This window comes from Protopterus annectens, chromosome 9.part0 (genome assembly GCF_019279795.1).
Source record: "Protopterus annectens isolate FY-2018-M chromosome 9.part0, PAN1.0, whole genome shotgun sequence".
In the NCBI taxonomy this organism is placed as follows: Eukaryota; Metazoa; Chordata; order Ceratodontiformes; family Protopteridae; genus Protopterus; species Protopterus annectens.
In genome coordinates, this window is record NC_056743.1 from 69,471,683 (window position 1) to 69,490,210 (window position 18,528).

An 18,528-nucleotide genomic window follows, 5' to 3' on the forward strand; every position below is an offset into this window, starting at 1 on the left:
CCACCAACATATAAAAGTTGTGGGGGAGAGACCACAAGTAGTGTACCAGAAGGATGTATGTATACAAAACATGGTGGAAAAGGAAGGGGCAGCTAATTTAGAGGACAAGATGATTAAGTGTGGGTCCTGTACTCGGTATCAACACATTTTAGAATGCATCTCAGTTAATGTCCATAATTATGGGTCCATAAAACTTAAAAAAGAATTATAGCTGCAAATCGCAGGGTTTGGTATATTTAGCATCTTGCCAACAATATCCTGCATATTATGTGGGAAAAACTCTCAAACAATTCCATACTAGGATTTATCAACTTGTTTATAGTATTAGAATGATGGACACGAACAACCCTCTGGCAAAACGTGATTATTTTTCCACAACATACTTTCAAATTTGCGGTGATTGACCACGTAGACTTGGGACAGAGAGGGGAGATCATATAATGAATTTTTGGACTTTAGAGAACTGCAATGGCAGCTTAAATTAAAAGCAGTTACCCCTCCTGGACTGAATGACCAATGTTCCATTCACAGTGTGTTAAAACTAAAAGCCAGTTCTGAATATTAAATCATTGAAGTTTCTTATGTGGTAGCATATAGCATATTTAAAAAAAATGTTCTTGTTGAATACATTCCTTAATCTTTAGCATGGTATTTTGCACAAAATTATACATACAAGTAAAAATGTTATACTATAGCAATAAACCATGCCTGGGTGTGGGTAATGCTGGATTTACCCACGGTTGGTGTGGTTTGGTCAAGAGGGCGAAGCCCAATTGGCCAAACAAAGACAACCGTGGGTAAATCCAGCATTACCCACACCCAGAAGTGGGTTATTGCTATTATACAATGACATTATTTAAGAAAAAAAATACTTACTTTTCTTAAATAATGGCATTGTATAATGCCTGCTTGCTGCCCTTCCGCAGCTGTCTGGTATTCTGCGGCAGTTCTGATGTACTGCGTATGCTTACACAGCACATCAGAGCTGTGGGTGGAAGCAAAGGAGAAAGCAAGATCTCCGTTGCTTTTTACAAAGTGTCTCGGTATGTTAAAGGAGTTTAACATAGTGAGACAGCTTTAAAAAAAGCAACAGAGAATCTCCGTTGCTTTTTTTAAAGCTGTCTCGCTATGTTAAACTCCCTTAACATAGCACGACAGTGTCTAAAAAGCAACAGAGATCTTGAGTTCTCCGTTGCTGTAAAAAAAGACTTGTACTAATGGAAAAAGTCTGGGCGATCGGACCTTTTTCCATTAGTAGAAGTCTGATTTACAGCATGCATGCTGACCAATCAGCGTGCACGTTTTGGAATATTAATGGTGGATCGTTGTATAATTGTTTATATGTTATGTATTTTTAACTTCTTGTATAGACAATTTCATGTAGGGTTTTACTGTAATGTATCTTTAAATGTGGAATGAAAGTTTGTAGTTGTCCAATCAGGTGTTTTTTATGTTTTATTCTGATGAATTCTTTTGCATTGTCAAGACGAAAGCGCTAAATTAAAATACGTTGGTGTGGTTCCAGTTTTGTGGTTATTTGTTATTTTCTGGCTGGTGTGTTTTGTTTGTATTCTCAGTTTATGCGTAATGTATGCATTAGTGGTCATTGCTCAGTTATGATAAGCGTACTCTCCACACACATGCCTATTAGTCCTCATCTGAAATGTCGTAATATTAGATCCTTAAGGGCTTTGTAGACTAAGGATAGGACATTTGACCCTAGCAGGGCCGATCTTACTAGCTTCCTATATTTGGAAAAAGAGCCAAAGTGACTCTTTTATTTAGCTGTACATTAGGGCAATGTTCTGAGCTACAAGAGGAATCTGCCTGTAGTCTGGGGACCTGTGAAAAACTCTGGAAGTCAGACCAGTCTGAGATGGATTATTAAGGAGAAAGGAAGTCTGAATGAGGAGATCATCTCCCTGGTTAGGGAAGTATTATTGCAGCAGTGACTACAGTACTCAAAACAGCTTCTGTTATGAGTGTACTTTCCTGTTGTAGGTTTACACTGTTAACAAAAAAAAAAATATTGATCAGTCGCAACTGGTCAAGAGCTCATGTCATGTAATACCCAACCATACAAATTGTTGTAAGTTTTTTTCTTTTTCCCCCCAGAGGGCAAGAATGAACATCCCACTAACTTAATTACAGCAATTTCACAGTTACACAGCATTGGGGGATGGGTGGTATTCACCCGAAACAGAGTAGCATGGTGTCACACAGGGATCATTTTGTGCCTCCCAGTATACTTTTTGCCCTGTGATCAAATACAAGTGCTATCAGTTGTGTTTAAGCACTTAAACCAAATCGAATAGTTTGATCACATGTACAAAAAATATTTACTTTCTTTGGGTAAGCCCATTACATTCTGTCTTTTTTCATCAGCAGGCCCTCTCCTTTTGGAGTATGCATAAATTTGGGGTGTTAAGGTAGAACTGGTCTCTGACTTGCAAAAGAAGCCAGAACTCATGATGCACTACTGCCCCATTAATCATGAGGTAGTGGATAATTTAGAAGATTTTATTTTGTTATATTGTCCCCTTTATTCAGTAGTAGAAGTTCAAGATTAATAGTTTCAAAGTGCAGATGAACGGGTGTCAGGCCTCGACTTGTAGCTGCAAAAGTTTCTTTCTGGTGATTTAAAAACCAGTTAAAACAGTCAGTTTTACCAAGTTTACTATTATATGCTCGGAACTCAGAATGTTGAGTCTACCAGTAACAAAACCATACAGCAAAACTCTGACAAATATATACCAGAATACATAATGCAAACACTGAGTACTGAAATTCCCTAATGATCCAGACACAAGGTCAAGCACCAACGTGGATCTGGAAGAGGGACAAGTTTGTACGTACGGTAATGTTGGTATTTAACATTCCGAGTGTCAACGTTCGGGGTTCAAAGTGCGTGACAACATTGTGAGTCTCAAGCATGTAAAAGAAAAGCATTTTTCCATGTAATTGCAGCTTTGGTTTTGCTGACTTGCACTATATTCTGAATTAACTTATTGTAATCTGTATACAAAGATATGGAATAACACTTTAGATGAGAAGACAATTATAATAGTTTCTTCTGCAGTATCATTGATTCTATTGTTGTTCTTGGATCCTGTAGTCCTTCCCGTATTTATTCTTACATTTATTCTGTTTAAACATGTTTCAGTCATCATTATTGGCAGTTAGTTTTTTTTTTATTAAATTGTCCTTTGGAACATTAAGAATCTGTTTGACCTCACATTCATGTTCTATGTTGCTCATATTGTCTAGTTTCATTTCCAAGCTGGTTGCACTTAGCTAGGAAATACCAACATTTTGTAACCTTTTCCATAAAGTCTGCATATGTGACTGTTTTGCGAGACTTTCTTTTCCTGCTAGTGTCTGTTTCTGTGATAGATACAGTGTCACCTTGGGCAACAGATTTATAAACACCTAAGCTTAGAAGCCAGCAAGGAGGTGTTTGCATCATTTGATTTTCCTAGTTGGTTCATAATGTTTAAGACAGACGTTTTCCAGTTTGTTTACCTACACTTTCCGAATCCATTTGCTGTTTTTGTGTTATACATTGAGTTATATTTTGTTATTAAGTAAACTCTTTAAGATGCCTCATGGCTGTTTATTCTGAATGTAGACTATTAGTTATCACAGCAGTGCTTTGTAAAGTGACTGTTTTAGTCTTTCATTAGTTCATTCATTTTGTCATGCCACTCATCTTCTGGCTGATAGGGTACTTTTCTTTGCCCATCTTGAGCTTACTTAATGGTATTTTATTATGGTAAAAATTGCAAATAATCACACCTTTTGATGTGACTTCATTTGGCTCCTTATTGATAGTGTTATCAGAATTTGCAGACCTCCTGTCATGGAAAGTCTAGAAGTAGAATCCACGTATGCTAGCTTGTTACAGTAAAAACAAAACTGATCATAAATGCTTTACACAGATACTTCAGATAGCCATTAGCTATAGTTTGAGCAGCACTGAAGAGAAGAGTTCCCACAAATTCAGCATGAATGAGAGGGTTCTGTGGTATACATAATTGTCTATGTAAGCCAAGCTTCCTTCGCTTTTTTCCTTCAGTGATTCATTTTACTGAGTTAGTACTGAAAAAAAAAACAGCTAAGGGTTATAGTCAAAGTTAGTAAAACTGGGGGAAGGAAACTGTAATACTGAACAATCTTTAAACTTGTAATTAGTGCAATAACTAATTTTTCCAATATGCATACTCAGGAATGTAAACTTCAACCCATTACTGGAGAGTCGTAAAACCCTTCACCCACAGCATTTGTTTTTCAGGTAAAGAATGCATGTTGTGGTTTTGTCCAGTAGCACCGATAGATAATTCTTCAGACTGCTTGTAGGCACATTCGTAACATTCCAATATTTTATTGGCAGTCAGTGTACATATTTTGTTATTAAGAGTACCTGTGTTCACTAGCGGGATAAAGTCTGTTACGTCAGAAGTATAATTGCACTATATGAATCAGGAAATAATGAGTGTAAGTAGGAATGTGATTTAAAGCAAGATAGTGTGAGCAGTAGACACCATAAAGTTTGTTTTGGCCGTATAAAATGAGGAATTGTATGCAACACTGACAGCTTTAATAATCCTGACATGTTGGATTTGATTCAGAATAATATGAGATTAAAATGGTTTCAGTATCCCTTTAATGGCATAATAGCATGAAATGAGATGTAAATGACTTAAGAATTCATGGTTGTAATTCCCATGGTATTACATTTTAGGAATCTTGAAACTTCAAAAAGAAAAATCTGAGAAAGTACATGAAAATAAAGAGGATAACAGAGGATTCCCCCAGCAAAATACATTGAAACTTGGAAAGAGTCCTTACAAACGCATCAGTGATGAGGGGGAAGGCCATGCACAGCCGAAGAAGAAGAAAATAGACCTCATTTTCAAGGATGTCCTTGAGGCTTCTTTAGAATCTGCTAAAATGGATGAGCATCGTCTTGCAACCAGTAGCCCTTTCCCTTTCAAAAAGGCATACAAACAGTTGGATGAAGAAGAACATGAGAGGTCTAGTGTAGGTACCCTTTATGGCTCCTCTTTCTACAGAAAAGTCAGAGGTGAAGTCGAACAGACATCTTGTCTAAGTTCTTTCACTCCATCAAAAGGGCTAGGCTTTGAAGAAGGTAAGGACCACAATTCAGTGTCTGTGAAGGTGGAAACTCCGGAAGACCTGGCCTTGGTTTCAGATGACTTAGATGAAATCCCAACCACATCTTTCTGCCCTAATTGTATAAGGCTGAAAAAGAAGATACGTGAGCTTCAAGCAGAACTCCTCAGGCTGAAGTCTGAGCAGGACCCTCAGCCCATAAAACCTACACTGGTACCTGATCATGAGCTGGCTGAGCCCCCAGGTAGGTCATGCAGGATGAGAATTCGGTATGAAACAGCATATATGTTGTCACAAATTACACTACTTAACATACATATGTTTATTTCCTTCTCCCTCAGTATTACTTAAATGTTCACACATATACAGTACATTGTGTCTTTTAAAATCCATATGTATTGCAGGTTAGTCATTGCCACTTGGACTGTAATTATCTTCCCTCTAGTATTTTTGTCTGTTTTTAATGAAAATAAAAAGGAGTTACCGTTATGTTTAGTGTAAATTGGTCTTGGTATGTCCTGTTGTACTTTTCACAGCTAGTTTTCCCTTTCTGGAAGTTACAAAAGCATGGTTCTTCAACTTGTCAGTCTGAGTTTTGTACACAGACTGTCTGTCATACAGAGTTCATTTCCCAGATGAAGAGCATTGGTGTTCCAGAAACACTGTAAACTTCCAGAACTATATAAACATAAGTTTTTAAAGGATTAATCATATAAAAGAGTACTTCTCGCAGTTTGCTTTTATCTGTAGTGCTGACAACTCTAGTAAGGAGATATGACAGTGATGGTGAACCTTTAAGGCTCGGCATGTCAAAAATTTGGAAAATGCCTATGATGACTCTACTGGTGTGCCCCCCCCCCCCCCCCCATGAACAAAAGAGAAACAATTCTTTAAATATTCATTTATTTAAAAAAAAAATACAGTCCAATCATGTGTGCTGCTATGTATTATAAAAGTAAAAGAAAAATCAGTGACTTCGAATAGAGAAAACAATATGTGCATTGATAATTGGGCCTAAAATAGTGCACCAAAAAATTACCCCACTTTTAATAGTAATTTTGAATTAAACTAAAAAAAGATATGGAATACACTGCATTTGAATTGAATAACATCAATTAATGACTTTTTTGTTGCTGAGTTTTAATAGATAAGTGCAGGGTCACATATTTCTTCTATTTTTGTTCATTCCATTTCCTTGGTAACTTGGGTGTTGGTGAACGCTGGTGTGTTATAGGTTCGCCATCACTGAGAAGGAGCATGAGACTGCCGTCTGACAGGGTGGAATAATAGAGCAACAACGAGGTTACTTTTCTTTGCTGCTATGTAGCCGTTCAAAAGTTTAAAAAGTGCCATTTGTTATTTCTATATAATATATATAACTACCACACTGCCTTAATTCTCCATAAGATATCAGCCTACCTTTTGTATTATGCACGAAAGGCAGATGTGATGCTTACATTTGCAGAATGTAAGGTACAGTTTGTAGGAATGCCACATGGCATTAGGCTGCTGCAGTTTTGAAGAATTTTGTACTGTCATCACTTTATTGTTGTATCCATCCAGATCTTTAACCCTTTAAGGGAGATTTGGACAAAAAGGCATTGTATGTGGCAGTGTGTGCTTTGTGGTGCTTCGGTGATTACAAGATAGGCACAGCCACAGAATGGTATGGGTATTGTTTGACACATCATGTCTAATGTGGGTTGATGTCTTTTATTTGGTGAAATGAAATGCATGCCATCTATTCCTCAGAATGATTTTGTATGATCTCTAGTACTGAGCATCAGAAAAGACATTGTCTTGTTTATTTATTTAAAGAGGATCACCCCCCCCCCCCCATCCTCAGATCACTTATGGTGAGGAGCTTTGTTTCGTTCCTGCACAGCATCTCTTGCACATAATCCATTCCAAATACTCACATCTTCACAAGACAGTGGTGTTGTTAACTATTGGAAAGTGTACTGCAACTTTTTTGTGCTAAGGTTCCTTAAGATACATGGATTTCGCTATAACTGTGCAGCTCTTAGAGCTGAGAAATAGTGACTTTGAATATGACAGTTGGAGAAGTACAATATGATAGGTTGGCAGTATGTGTGTTCATATTAAATTAATTAAAATTGGATGTTCAGATTCTGTTTTTCTACAGCCTTCTATTGATCAGTGTATAGTCATATAGGTTCATAGGTATGTACTAGGCTAGCTGGTCTTTTGGACCATTTTAAGCCTAGCTAGTTTTCATTACTGAGTGTCAAACCCTGTACCTCTTGTCTGTGAGATGAAGACCTTAACCATTATTCCAACACCCATAATGGCAGTACTGAAATGGTTTAGCTTGCATTTGGAATTTGGTTCTGTTACGAGGAGTGATAGCCAGCAGTACAGAATGTAGTGCACTGGAAAAGGGTAGTCACATGGCATGCATGACTTACTGTAGAAACCTTTTGTTTAAGAAACAGTGGTCACTTATTGTTACCGTTTCAGCTTCCAAGAGGTTTGTAGTGTGACTTTGTTTGCAATGCATAAACATAATATCACCACCCTGATATAGGTAAAAGGAGTGCAGCTGGAAGTCAAAATCACTGGGCACACTAGCGCCACTTCCACATAATATACACCAGCACAAATATTCTGTTAGACACCAGTGGGGATCAAAGCCAACCATTCTATTTGGGAGATTTGGTGGCCTAGTTCTTCTTCTTTAGGCTTTTCCTGGTTAGGGGTCGTCACAGTGGAACTCCGGTCCGCTAATGATTGGCAGTAGATTTATTTAGGGGTGCCAAGGTGCCAGCTCGACGCCCAACCTTCAACGAAGGCACGCCCATTCTACGCATGTCTTTCAAATGCCACTCGACTGCAGGGAGGACATGCAGACTCCACACAGAAGGAGCTCCAGCCGAGAATCAAACGGGAGAACCTCTTGCTGTGAGGCAGCAACGCTACTGCTGCACCACCGCGGTTGGCGGCCTAGTGCCACTTAAAAATTTAAGCCTTAAATGCAAATAACTACATCCAAGTATGTATACTGTGGAAGCAGAGTATGACCATCACATTGATGCTGTTATCATATCCCCCTTGACTTCTTGCATATTGGCAGCATAATCTCCTATATACCACATTCCGAAGCACACTACCTCTTATCTGACCCCCCCTCATTTGCACTCCCTCCACTACCATCCTGTCCACTCTGACATCTACCTAGATCCATTATGTGTTTACTTAAAGTTTCACATTCTGCTCTTCACTCTTGCATGCAGTTTCAGACACTGTCAGCCCAAGTAAACATGTTCAGGCTTTGTTTATGCATCTGGCAGTTCTGCTGCTGCTAAAGATTTTAGCATTTACTAATATACTGAAATACTGCATTCATTACTGAATGCTAGAGCACAATTACATGCCAGTAAGTAAACTGAATGATTGTTTTCCTTTATTGCATGTTCACTAAATGTGCGCTCATAGTCAGGATGTCAGATGCTGTCTTAAGGCTTCTGAGTTCAACCAGATTCCACCCTTCTGCTTCCTTTTTATTTTAAGGAGATTTCCTGTGGAAAGTGACAAGTAATGCTTTTATCTAACCATTTGTTACATTTTACTAGTAGTTTTATTTAATTGGGCCATGTACTAAAATGCTTTTTTTTTTTTTTTTTTGTTTATCCATGGTTCATTTTTTGGCATGCTTTTTTGTGTCAGGAATGTTACAAAATGGATTGTCTCCTTTTAATTTTTCATTTGATAGTGTCTGTCAACATTTACTGCAAAATGAATTTGAGAAACTGTCATTCATTGAGTTGGTGGGCTGTTGTAATAAATGTTGAAGGATAAACTTGTGAAAAATCTTACTTTGCCAATCATCTGAGGGTATCAAACAGATGTAATTAAAAACGGGATAGGAAATGAATACCAACAATTTAAAAATACAGCAGACATCTGAATGTTGACATGTAGTGTGATGTCTGGAAATCACTGCTGTGGCCGCAAGAAAGTATCTGTGGCTGCAAAAACAAATGTTTATAGAGTTGTGCAGTTATCAGGTTAAGAACTGGTAGGCAGTAAGGCATTGTGAAACTTCCCTCAGGCTGCATCGTGTTTGGTTAATGAAGATAAGAATAAGCGGTTACCCGTAGAAGAAGACAGTTACATAAATGGTTTTGATTGTGTTATAAAAAAATAATGCTAAAAAGTAACACATGAAATATTTGTAAAAGATACTTAACATTTTGTAAAGTGACCAATTTTGCTTCATACTTGAGTCGTACCAGATTCATACTCATTTTAAGTCATATGAGATTCTTCATTTTGAAGACATAAGCAAAGTGACTCAGAATAATCTTCTAAAATTGCGCTTGTTAATAGAGTAAACTAAAAGTTTGCATTGCCTGACTATAACTGAGTTACTTTTATTGTTTTGTAGCTGCATGTTTGTTGACTTAAAAGGTTTGCTCATTATATAATGAACTTTGCCTTATTGTTTCCTGTTGCAGCTGTGACATCTTTTTGTATTACTTTTCAGTTGCTGAAGCTAATGCAGCTGTCTCAAACCTCATGGAAGATGAGGATCAGGAAGATTCTGCTGATGAATCCATGTCGAATGAGATGATCGCTGCCACTGATGAGACTTCCAAGATGTCTGCGGTGAGTGCTAGGAGAATTCGGCGCTTCAAACAAGAATGGCTAAAGAAGTTCTGGTTCCTTCGCTACTCACCTACCCTGAATGAGATGTGGTGCCACGTCTGTAGACAGTACACAGTCCAGTCTTCAAGGACCTCTGCTTTCATCATTGGCTCAAAACAGTTCAAGATTCATACCATTAAGCTGCATAGCCAGAGCAACCTCCACAAAAAGTGCCTGCAGCTGTACAAACTCCGAATGCATCCAGAAAAAACAGAAGAGATGTGCCGGAACATGACCCTGCTGTTTAACACTGCATTTCATTTGGCCCTCGAAGGAAGACCTTACTCAGACTTCAGGCCTCTTGCAGAATTGCTGAGGAAGTGTGAGCTGAAGGTTGTTGACCAGTACATGAATGAAGGAGACTGTCAGATCTTGATCCATCACATTGCAAGGGCACTGCGGGAGGACCTTTTTGAAAGGATGAGACAGTCTCCATTTCTCAGTATTATTCTGGATGGCCAAACTGATGATTTGCTTGCTGACACTGTTGCAGTTTATGTACAGTATGCAACTAGTGATGGACCTCCAGCGACTGAGTTCCTTTCCCTTCAGGAGCTTGGTTTTGCTACTACAGATAATTACCTCCAAGCAATTGATCGAGCTTTTACTGTTTTGGGAATACAGTTTCAGGATATGAAGTCAGTTGTTGGACTAGGAGTTGATGGTGCTAACATTACTGCTGGACTGAGAGCCAATTTGTATATGACAGTCAGGAAGACACTTCCTTGGTTACTTTGCTTACCTTTCATAGTGCATAGGCCCCATTTGGAAGTTTTAGATGCCATAAGTGGAAAAGAACTTCCATGTTTGGAAGAACTGGAAAGCAATTTAAAGCAGCTGCTAAGTTTTTATCGTTATTCTCCGAGATTAATGTGTGAGCTTAGGGGCACTGCTGGAACGCTTTGCGAAGAGACTGAATTTTTAGGTGACATTCGAGCTGTGAAATGGATCATTGGTGAACAAAATGTTCTGAATGCATTAATCAAGGACTATAGTGAAGTGGTAACGCATCTTAAGGATGTTAGCGGCCAGACCCAAAGAGCCGATGCAGCTGCTATTGCTTTGGCTCTTCTCCAGTTCCTTTTGGATTACCAGTCCGTTAAGCTAATCTATTTTTTGTTAGATGTCATTGCTGTTTTGTCTCGTCTTGCATATATTTTCCAAGGTGAATACCTTCTTGTCTCTCAAGTGGATGACAGGGTAGAGGAGAGCATTCAAGAAATAAGCAGACTTGCCGATTCCCCTGGTGAGTACTTGCAAGAGTTTGAAGAGAATTTTCGTGAAAGCTTCAATGGTGTGGCCTTGAAAAACCTGCGAGTAGCTGAAGCCAAGTTTCAGTCTATCAGAGAGAAGATTTGCCAGAAGACCCAGGTCATCTTGGCACAGCGATTTGATGCTAGAAGTCGGTCTGTTGTAAAGGCATGCCAAATGTTTGAACTCAATGCTTGGCCTAGGAATACTGATGACCTTATGAGCTATGGTGAAGAAGACCTCATGGTTATCTATGAGCACTTTGAGACAAATCCTTCTTTCACAAGAGAAATATGTAGAGAAGGAGTTGATACTAGAGCTAATTTATTGATGGAGTGGCGAGAGATTAAATCTGACTATTACAGTAAGAATGGATTTAAAGACTTGATTGGGCATATCTGTAAATATAAACAGCGACTCCCTGTATTAAACAAGATTATTCAGGTTATAAAGGTCTTTCCCACTTCTACACTTTGCTGTGAGAGAGGCCGCAATGCCCTTCAGAGGGTTCGCAAGAACAATCGTTCTCGTTTAACCCTGGATCAGCTAAATGACCTTCTTACAATAGCAATTAATGGCCCTCCTATTGCTAGCTTTGATGCCAAAAGGTCACTGGATAGCTGGTTTGAGGAAAAATCTGGAAATAGCTATGCACTGTCAGCAGAAATGCTGAACAGAATGAATGCACTTGACCAGAAGTCTGGGTTACAGGGAATGGACATTTCAGGTGACTATTACCCAGACATGTAACAAGGAATATCTGATATTCCATCACCCGTAAGACCCAGGCAGTCTAACTTGGTAAAGGTGGAAGGGTGGAGGGGGTCAGCTGATATTAAGTAAATTGTAGATCAAAAGGTAACAATTACCTGCTAGTTGTCTATAACTGGTTATATTGCCAAATTATAAATGGTTTAGGTCATTCCATCTACAGAAAAGCTGGGGGTACCATACCATTTAAATACATTCGGGCTTTAAAAGCAGCAAAATAAACCACACCATTGGAACTCTGATTCTCATCTCCCACTGCAAATATGTTATAACTTTCTTTTTGTAATATTAAGTTACATTGTTATCGTAGGCATTTTTTTATCCTTTCAAGAGCTTCACATTGCATATTTTTATTTTGTAGGGTGTGTTTTTGGATAAATTGTGTATTGTATATTTGTACTAAACAGTTCTGCCAAACTGTGACCTCCTCCACCACCCACCTCTCTTTATTTTTGTTTCTGTTTCTTGTACAGAATTATTGACAGTGTAGAACGGAGGCAAAGCGGGTCCTCAAGGCTGGGTGTTAATTTTTCTTTTTTTTTTTTTTTTTTTTTTATTTACTTGTATTTGCAATATTGTAAAGAGTAAGCTAGTCAAAATCATGGGATTATTTTTATAAAAATATAGGGGATATAAAAAGGAAATTATTCCTATAAAACAAAGGGTTTAGCCATAATAACTTAAGGGGCATTTCCAGTTCACTTTTCCTATTTGCTTTCCACACACACTGATCACTGTTAACTTGGTGTCCGCCAGAAACTGATGTACTTCATTTGATTTTGACTAAGTTCATCAAGCTTTTGTTTCAGTGAGTATAAGCATTTCATTTTACTTTTAGGAAATGCATATCCAGTCTGAATGTGAATGTGGGTTGATGCGCGTCATTTTGACGTGGACAGTATTTGACATTTTTTCTAACTTCAGTTGCAGTCGTTGACTTTTTGCCCTTATAGACGTGTGCCTGCACAGTATATGGATCAGTTTAAAGTATGCGTTTAAGACGTTAAGTCAGAACTGACATCATGGACTAGATTACTCACCACATCTTTTAGTCTAAAATAGAAACAGTATGATACAGAAACTTAAGGAGTGGTCACATTGTTTTCATTGCTTCTATGATGTCTGCCATGTTTGCTTTTGCACACAGGCTGCCATCAGTCATGCATCCTGATTGCTAATTGAACACCTTGGCAGTGCAGTTAATTGTACTGCAGTCCCCACAGTGCTTCAAGGATCCGTGACTGCCATTAACTGTCCTCATCTTCTCTGGCATGAGACATATTTTCAGACTTAATTCAAGTCCCCCATAATATCACCACATTATCACTTTCTATATCCACTGAAATGATGATATTGTATAATGCGTATAAAAATAAATTTCTCTAGGCAAATGGTGCTATTTTCACTGACTATGTAGGCGGCTTCCAACACATTATTAGCTTTAAAGAAAACTGCAGACTTGTCTCACACTTTGTGTAACTTTGGTAAAATAAAAAGAAAACCACAAGTGATAATGGAGCACTATATCACACAAAATGAACTTTAATCCACTGGTTTAGCGCTTTCAGCCCAAGAATTAGGCCTTCATCAGAACAAAGTGTTAAAAAACTGTTTCATTTTTATACCATCATCAATACACATCACACCAATCAAATCTCATTTTACTTAAACTTAATGTAAAAACTGTTTAAAATGTGTTTAAATAAAAATGCATTTTAAATAAAGCATACATTTCTAACAAGCATATATACTATTTACATTTGTTGTAATAAGCTTTTCTTTTCAACACAGCTTTATAAGTGACACCATTAAGCCCTGGTGCCCTGCATGCATCTAATAAAACCTGCCATTTAAACTCTCTAAAATCTAGTTCCCCATCTCTGTCTCCATTGAAGCCCAATGGAACATGATCTATAACTGTAAAAAGAAACTTAACACTGTTATTGCTACTCACACAGTTTAAAGTGTGCTTGTAAAGAGCATTATCTAAATTTTTCTTTTTGATGGCATGTGCTATACATGGCAAAATGCTCCACCTGTCCTTCATTCTATATTGGGAAAACCAATAGGCAACTTAAAACAGAATGTATGAACACTATTATGCCATCAAAAAGAAAAATTTAGATAATGCTCTTTAACAAGCACACTTTAAACTGTGTGAGTAGCAATAACAGTGTTAAGTTTCTTTTTACAGTTATAGATCATGTTCCATTGGGCTTTGATGGGGAACTAGATTTTAGAGAGTTTAAATGGCAGGTTTTATTAGATGCATGCAGGGCACCAGGGCTTAACAGTGGTGTCAACTATAAAGCTGTGTTGAAAGGAAAAGCTTATTACAACAAATTTAAATAGTTTATATATTTGTTAGAAATGTATGCTTTATTTAAAATGCATTTTTATTTAAACACATTTAAACAGTTTTTACATTAAGTTTAAGTAAAATGAGATTTGATTGGTGTGATGTGTATTGATGATGGTATAAAAATGAGACAGTTTTTTAACACTTTGTTCTGATGAAGGCCTAATTCTTGGGCTGAAAGCGCTAAACCAGTGGATTAAAGTTCATTTTGTGTGATATAGTGCTCCATTATCACTTGTGGTTTTCTTTTTATTTTACATTATTAGCTTTGTTTATGCACATATTCTAAATGTTATACTTTTTTTGACTTCTTTAAAGAATACTCTGAAAATGCAACCATTATATATTCAAGCGGAAGGGTAGGTACATTTTTGATTCATTTATTTTGTAGTTTTAAGTAGCTGCTTAATTCTCTAGCCCAATTACCCTCTTCTTTTCCAACCACCTTTCCATTATTCCCACTGTCACAGTATCAGTGCCTCAGTGCTCTGTCTCACCTAGGGATATGGTAGTGTTTTGGTACAGTCATTGTCAGAGTTAAGAGAAGAGTATTTCTTCTACTTCCTGTGGAGAAGCAACAAAGCTGTAGCATGTGACCCACATCCATCTTACAGTTGTGTGCGCATTAAGGAAATGGAATGCCTCACTTCATCATAAGTTGTATATGTTTGTGCTTTGGTCTCTGGTAGGTGTTAGTGCTACTGTAAGAATGTTGGTAACCATTTGAAATGTTGGGACCCGCTAGAGCAAATCCCAAAATATGGAGATTGAGTGATCAAGTCTGAAGAATATTTCATTTAGTCCAAGGTAGGATGATTTCAGACTTGCTAGATATAAGTTTGGGGATCCCCCCACTCCACAAAAAGAAGTTTAAAGGAGAGGAGTGAATTTTGAAAGTCGCTCTTCTGTTTTTTTTTTGTTTGTTTGTTTTTTTGTTTTGTTTTTGTTTTGCCTTGTCAGCACGTAGCATTTTGATTGCTGACATTTCAGTAGGGAGCCAACAATGTTCCTTGCCACCACTCCCCTCCCTGAAACTTTACTTTCATTCAGAGATGTACACCCACTTAACCAAGACAAATGATTTGGTGGCTCACAAAACCCAACGTTAAGTGCGTTTGTAGCCTGAATAAGAGTGAACCATTTATTAAAATACTAAAAAAACAGTACAAGATTGTTAAGCACTTCCATCCACTAAAGCTATGGACTTCATCAGAACTCCACTTCTATGGCCACGTTGACCACATCTGCTGCTGAAAACGAGTCCCTGGCAGCATAGTTGGATGGCGGTTTTACTTTTTCTGTTGGATGTACTCCTTCTTGCGACCAGTTCTTGAGGGGTCCCTACAGTGTTTAGACCATTATTTGGATCTGTGTTTTTTTATGTCATTTTTGTCATGAAATTTCTTAAATTTTAAGCTTCGTGTTTTGCATATGTGTTCCCCCTTTGACGCATGCACGACTTTCATGTGTTAGGCTTAAGCATTTTGCTATACCCTGGAATCACCGGTTCATTTTGGTTGTTCCTGCACTTTGGCTTTTGCCTTGACATGCATCATCGTAAAGTCCCACGTTTAATACCTCAATGGCACAAATCGATCAAATGTATACATGGTCATCAGAGGTGGAATTATCTCAAGGACAGTGGCTTTTCGTTGGGAGCAGAACACAAATCTGATAGTTGCAAGTTCCACCACTATAATACCATGACACATAGGTGTCTAAAAAAAGTTTAAGGTCTCCATTAGCAAATTGCCCATAGCAGTGCTGTAGTGTGGTCAGTGAAATTGTAAACATGCGGGTCTGTCTTGTATTTCCAAGCAGGAGTATGAAAGGCAGAAATTAAGACACCTAGAGCTCAGCACTGCCTCTTTATAGGTCTTTCACATTTACAGTGCTTTATCCAGGAATGCTTTATGTCTGACTTCAGGCTCTATACACTTCGCTAGCACATTTTTCTTACTTGGCCAACACAGTTATGTAAAGTACCTCTTAGAGTCAGTCTTTTCTAGAACTGCATTAAATTGATCATTTTGCAAGCCATTGAAAGGAATGTAATGTCTGCATTAATTTGCCACTAACATCATGCTTCCAAAATGTAAGCAGTTATTGTAAACTCATTGACTGGTATAGTGTAGAGCAAAGGATGGCTGCAGACTTTCTTTCTGCAGCTTCCTAAGTATCAGTATTAGAGTACTGTTTTTCTTTCCAATCATTGATGGGGTACGTTTATGGTGATGCCAAGACCTGCACTGTCATTTGTATCTCACAGCTTCTGTAAAGTATCTTTTCATGTTATTTGGCCTTGTAAAGCAAAGTTAATTGCTCGTCGATGACTTCAAAGTTGTCATTCATTCCTCTGACAAAAAATTACTATTTGAGTATTCTGTGTTCTCACTGTTCCCAGCAAGTATTATAGCACTGCCATGGATGTCTGTGTTTGATATGTCACAGCAATGTCAGTGATGTCTCCGCTGTCATGTGCACTCATGTCACAGCATTATGATTTCAGTATTTGCATCGTATTTCACAGCACTGTCAGTGATGTCTCTGCTCTCATCATGTGTCACAGAATTGTCAGCCATGTCAGTGTTCTCATGTCACAGTGTTATGTCAGTATTCACATCATATTTCACAGCAATGTCCATGATGTCTCTGCTTTCATGTGCCACAGCAGTATCAGTGATGTCAGTGTCTCATGTCACAGCATCATGTCAGTGATGTCAGTGTCTCATGTTACACCATCATGATGTCACTATTCGCATCATATTTCGCAGCCCTGTCGGTGATGTCTATTCTCTCATCATGTCACAGCATTGTCAATGATGTTGGTGCTCTCATGTCACAACACTACCATTGACATAGGTGCTGTCCTGTCACAGCATTGTCAGTAATGTTGATGTCACTGTGTCTTAGCACTCTCAATGTTCTCTTGTTTCAGCATTGTCATGTGTCATAATTGTCAGTGATGTCCATGCTGTTATCACATGTCACAGCACTGTCAGTGATGTCAGTACTATCACGTCATAATACTGTCAGTGATGTCCGTGCTGTCGTCACATGTTACAGAACTGTCGGTGATGTTAGTACTGTCATTGTGTCATGATACTGTCAGTGATGTCCATGCTGTCATCACATCACAGCACTGTTGGTGATGTCAGTATTGTCATTGTGTTATAACACTGTCAATGATGCCCATGCTGTCATCACGTGTCACAGCACTGTCAGTACTGTCATTGTGTCACAGCACTGTCGGCAGTGTTTGTCTTTTCATCATGTGTCATAGAGTAAAACCTGAAAGCTTTAGGTTTTTTACTCATAAATGCCAGCTGATAATCCAGTTTGCAGACTAGCTGTCACTGACAAACGGGTCTTTTCTTCTCTGAGCAAATCATCTCTAACTTGCCTGCGTTATTGCACCATGTACCATTAGATTTCTAAAACAAGCTTTGCTGTTCAGAAAGGCTGGTCTTTATTTGTGCAGGCCTTTTTCAGTCTCTTTTTAACCATGATATTTTGCATACAAATCAGCAAGATAGGTTGTGTAATGGCTTTTTTGAGGTTGTATTCCTTCATAATGGCAGCTGTTTTCATACATATCAAGTAGGTTGCCTTTCTAGTTCACTTGACAAAACAATAATCCCTGGTCCACTTGTGTTTAAACTGTTGGTGCTCCAGATCAACTTTTCTTTTTAACACTGATATTGAGGAAGCCATGATTTAATGCAGGGGGAAAATGCTAAGATTCGCACTGCAGCCTATGAACAGTTTTTAGTTCTGATGGCAGAACAGTAACCATGGGATACAAACAGATTTGGGGGGAAAAGAATTCTTGTCTTTATATTGAAAAAAATGTGTATGACTTCTTAGTAGTGTAAAAGCTATGCAGTGCATCCCCTTTTATTCTGTTTACTGAAACAACAAAACAGAAACAGAGTAAGCAAAAATGAGAAATGAAGATGCATTAAGTGGTGTCTTTCCACAGTTTAGCTTCATCCCAACACATTGTAAAGATACTCAGTGTTTTTCACAAAGTCCAATGTCTAAAATATGGTGACGCATCTCATGATTATGTACAGCACCAAAATGTACCATCTCCCTGAATGTACTCACCCCAAACCAAGAGGCAGAAAATTCTGCATTTGGTAGACACAAGTAAAACAAAATTGCATTTCATTCTACCAGTTCACCAACTGAGTCTTCCATCCCTTAGTACTACATTATTTTTGTTTGAAGCCAGCACAACAATACTGCTCCAGGGCAGTTATCCTGTGTTTGTCCTATGAAACAGAAGCTTCTGTTCTACTTTACCATACAATGGCTCAGCTGCTAAGAATCCTGTAACAGTA

The 18,528-nt window shown here is 38.1% G+C and overlaps 1 protein-coding gene across 1 annotated transcript in view; it reads left to right on the top strand.

Annotated features, from left to right (window-relative positions):
* Positions 1-12,325, top strand: part of PRDM11 (PR/SET domain 11) — a 598,061-nt gene extending 585,736 nt beyond the window's left edge. Inside the window, exons 8-9 of the mRNA XM_044082559.1 lie at positions 4,742-5,377; positions 9,641-12,325. Of these exons, the coding sequence (XP_043938494.1) occupies positions 4,742-5,377; positions 9,641-11,802 (2,798 nt within the window). The 3' untranslated portion in view covers positions 11,803-12,325. The remainder of the gene's footprint in view (positions 1-4,741; positions 5,378-9,640) is intronic.
* Positions 12,326-18,528: the final 6,203 nt, after the last annotated feature.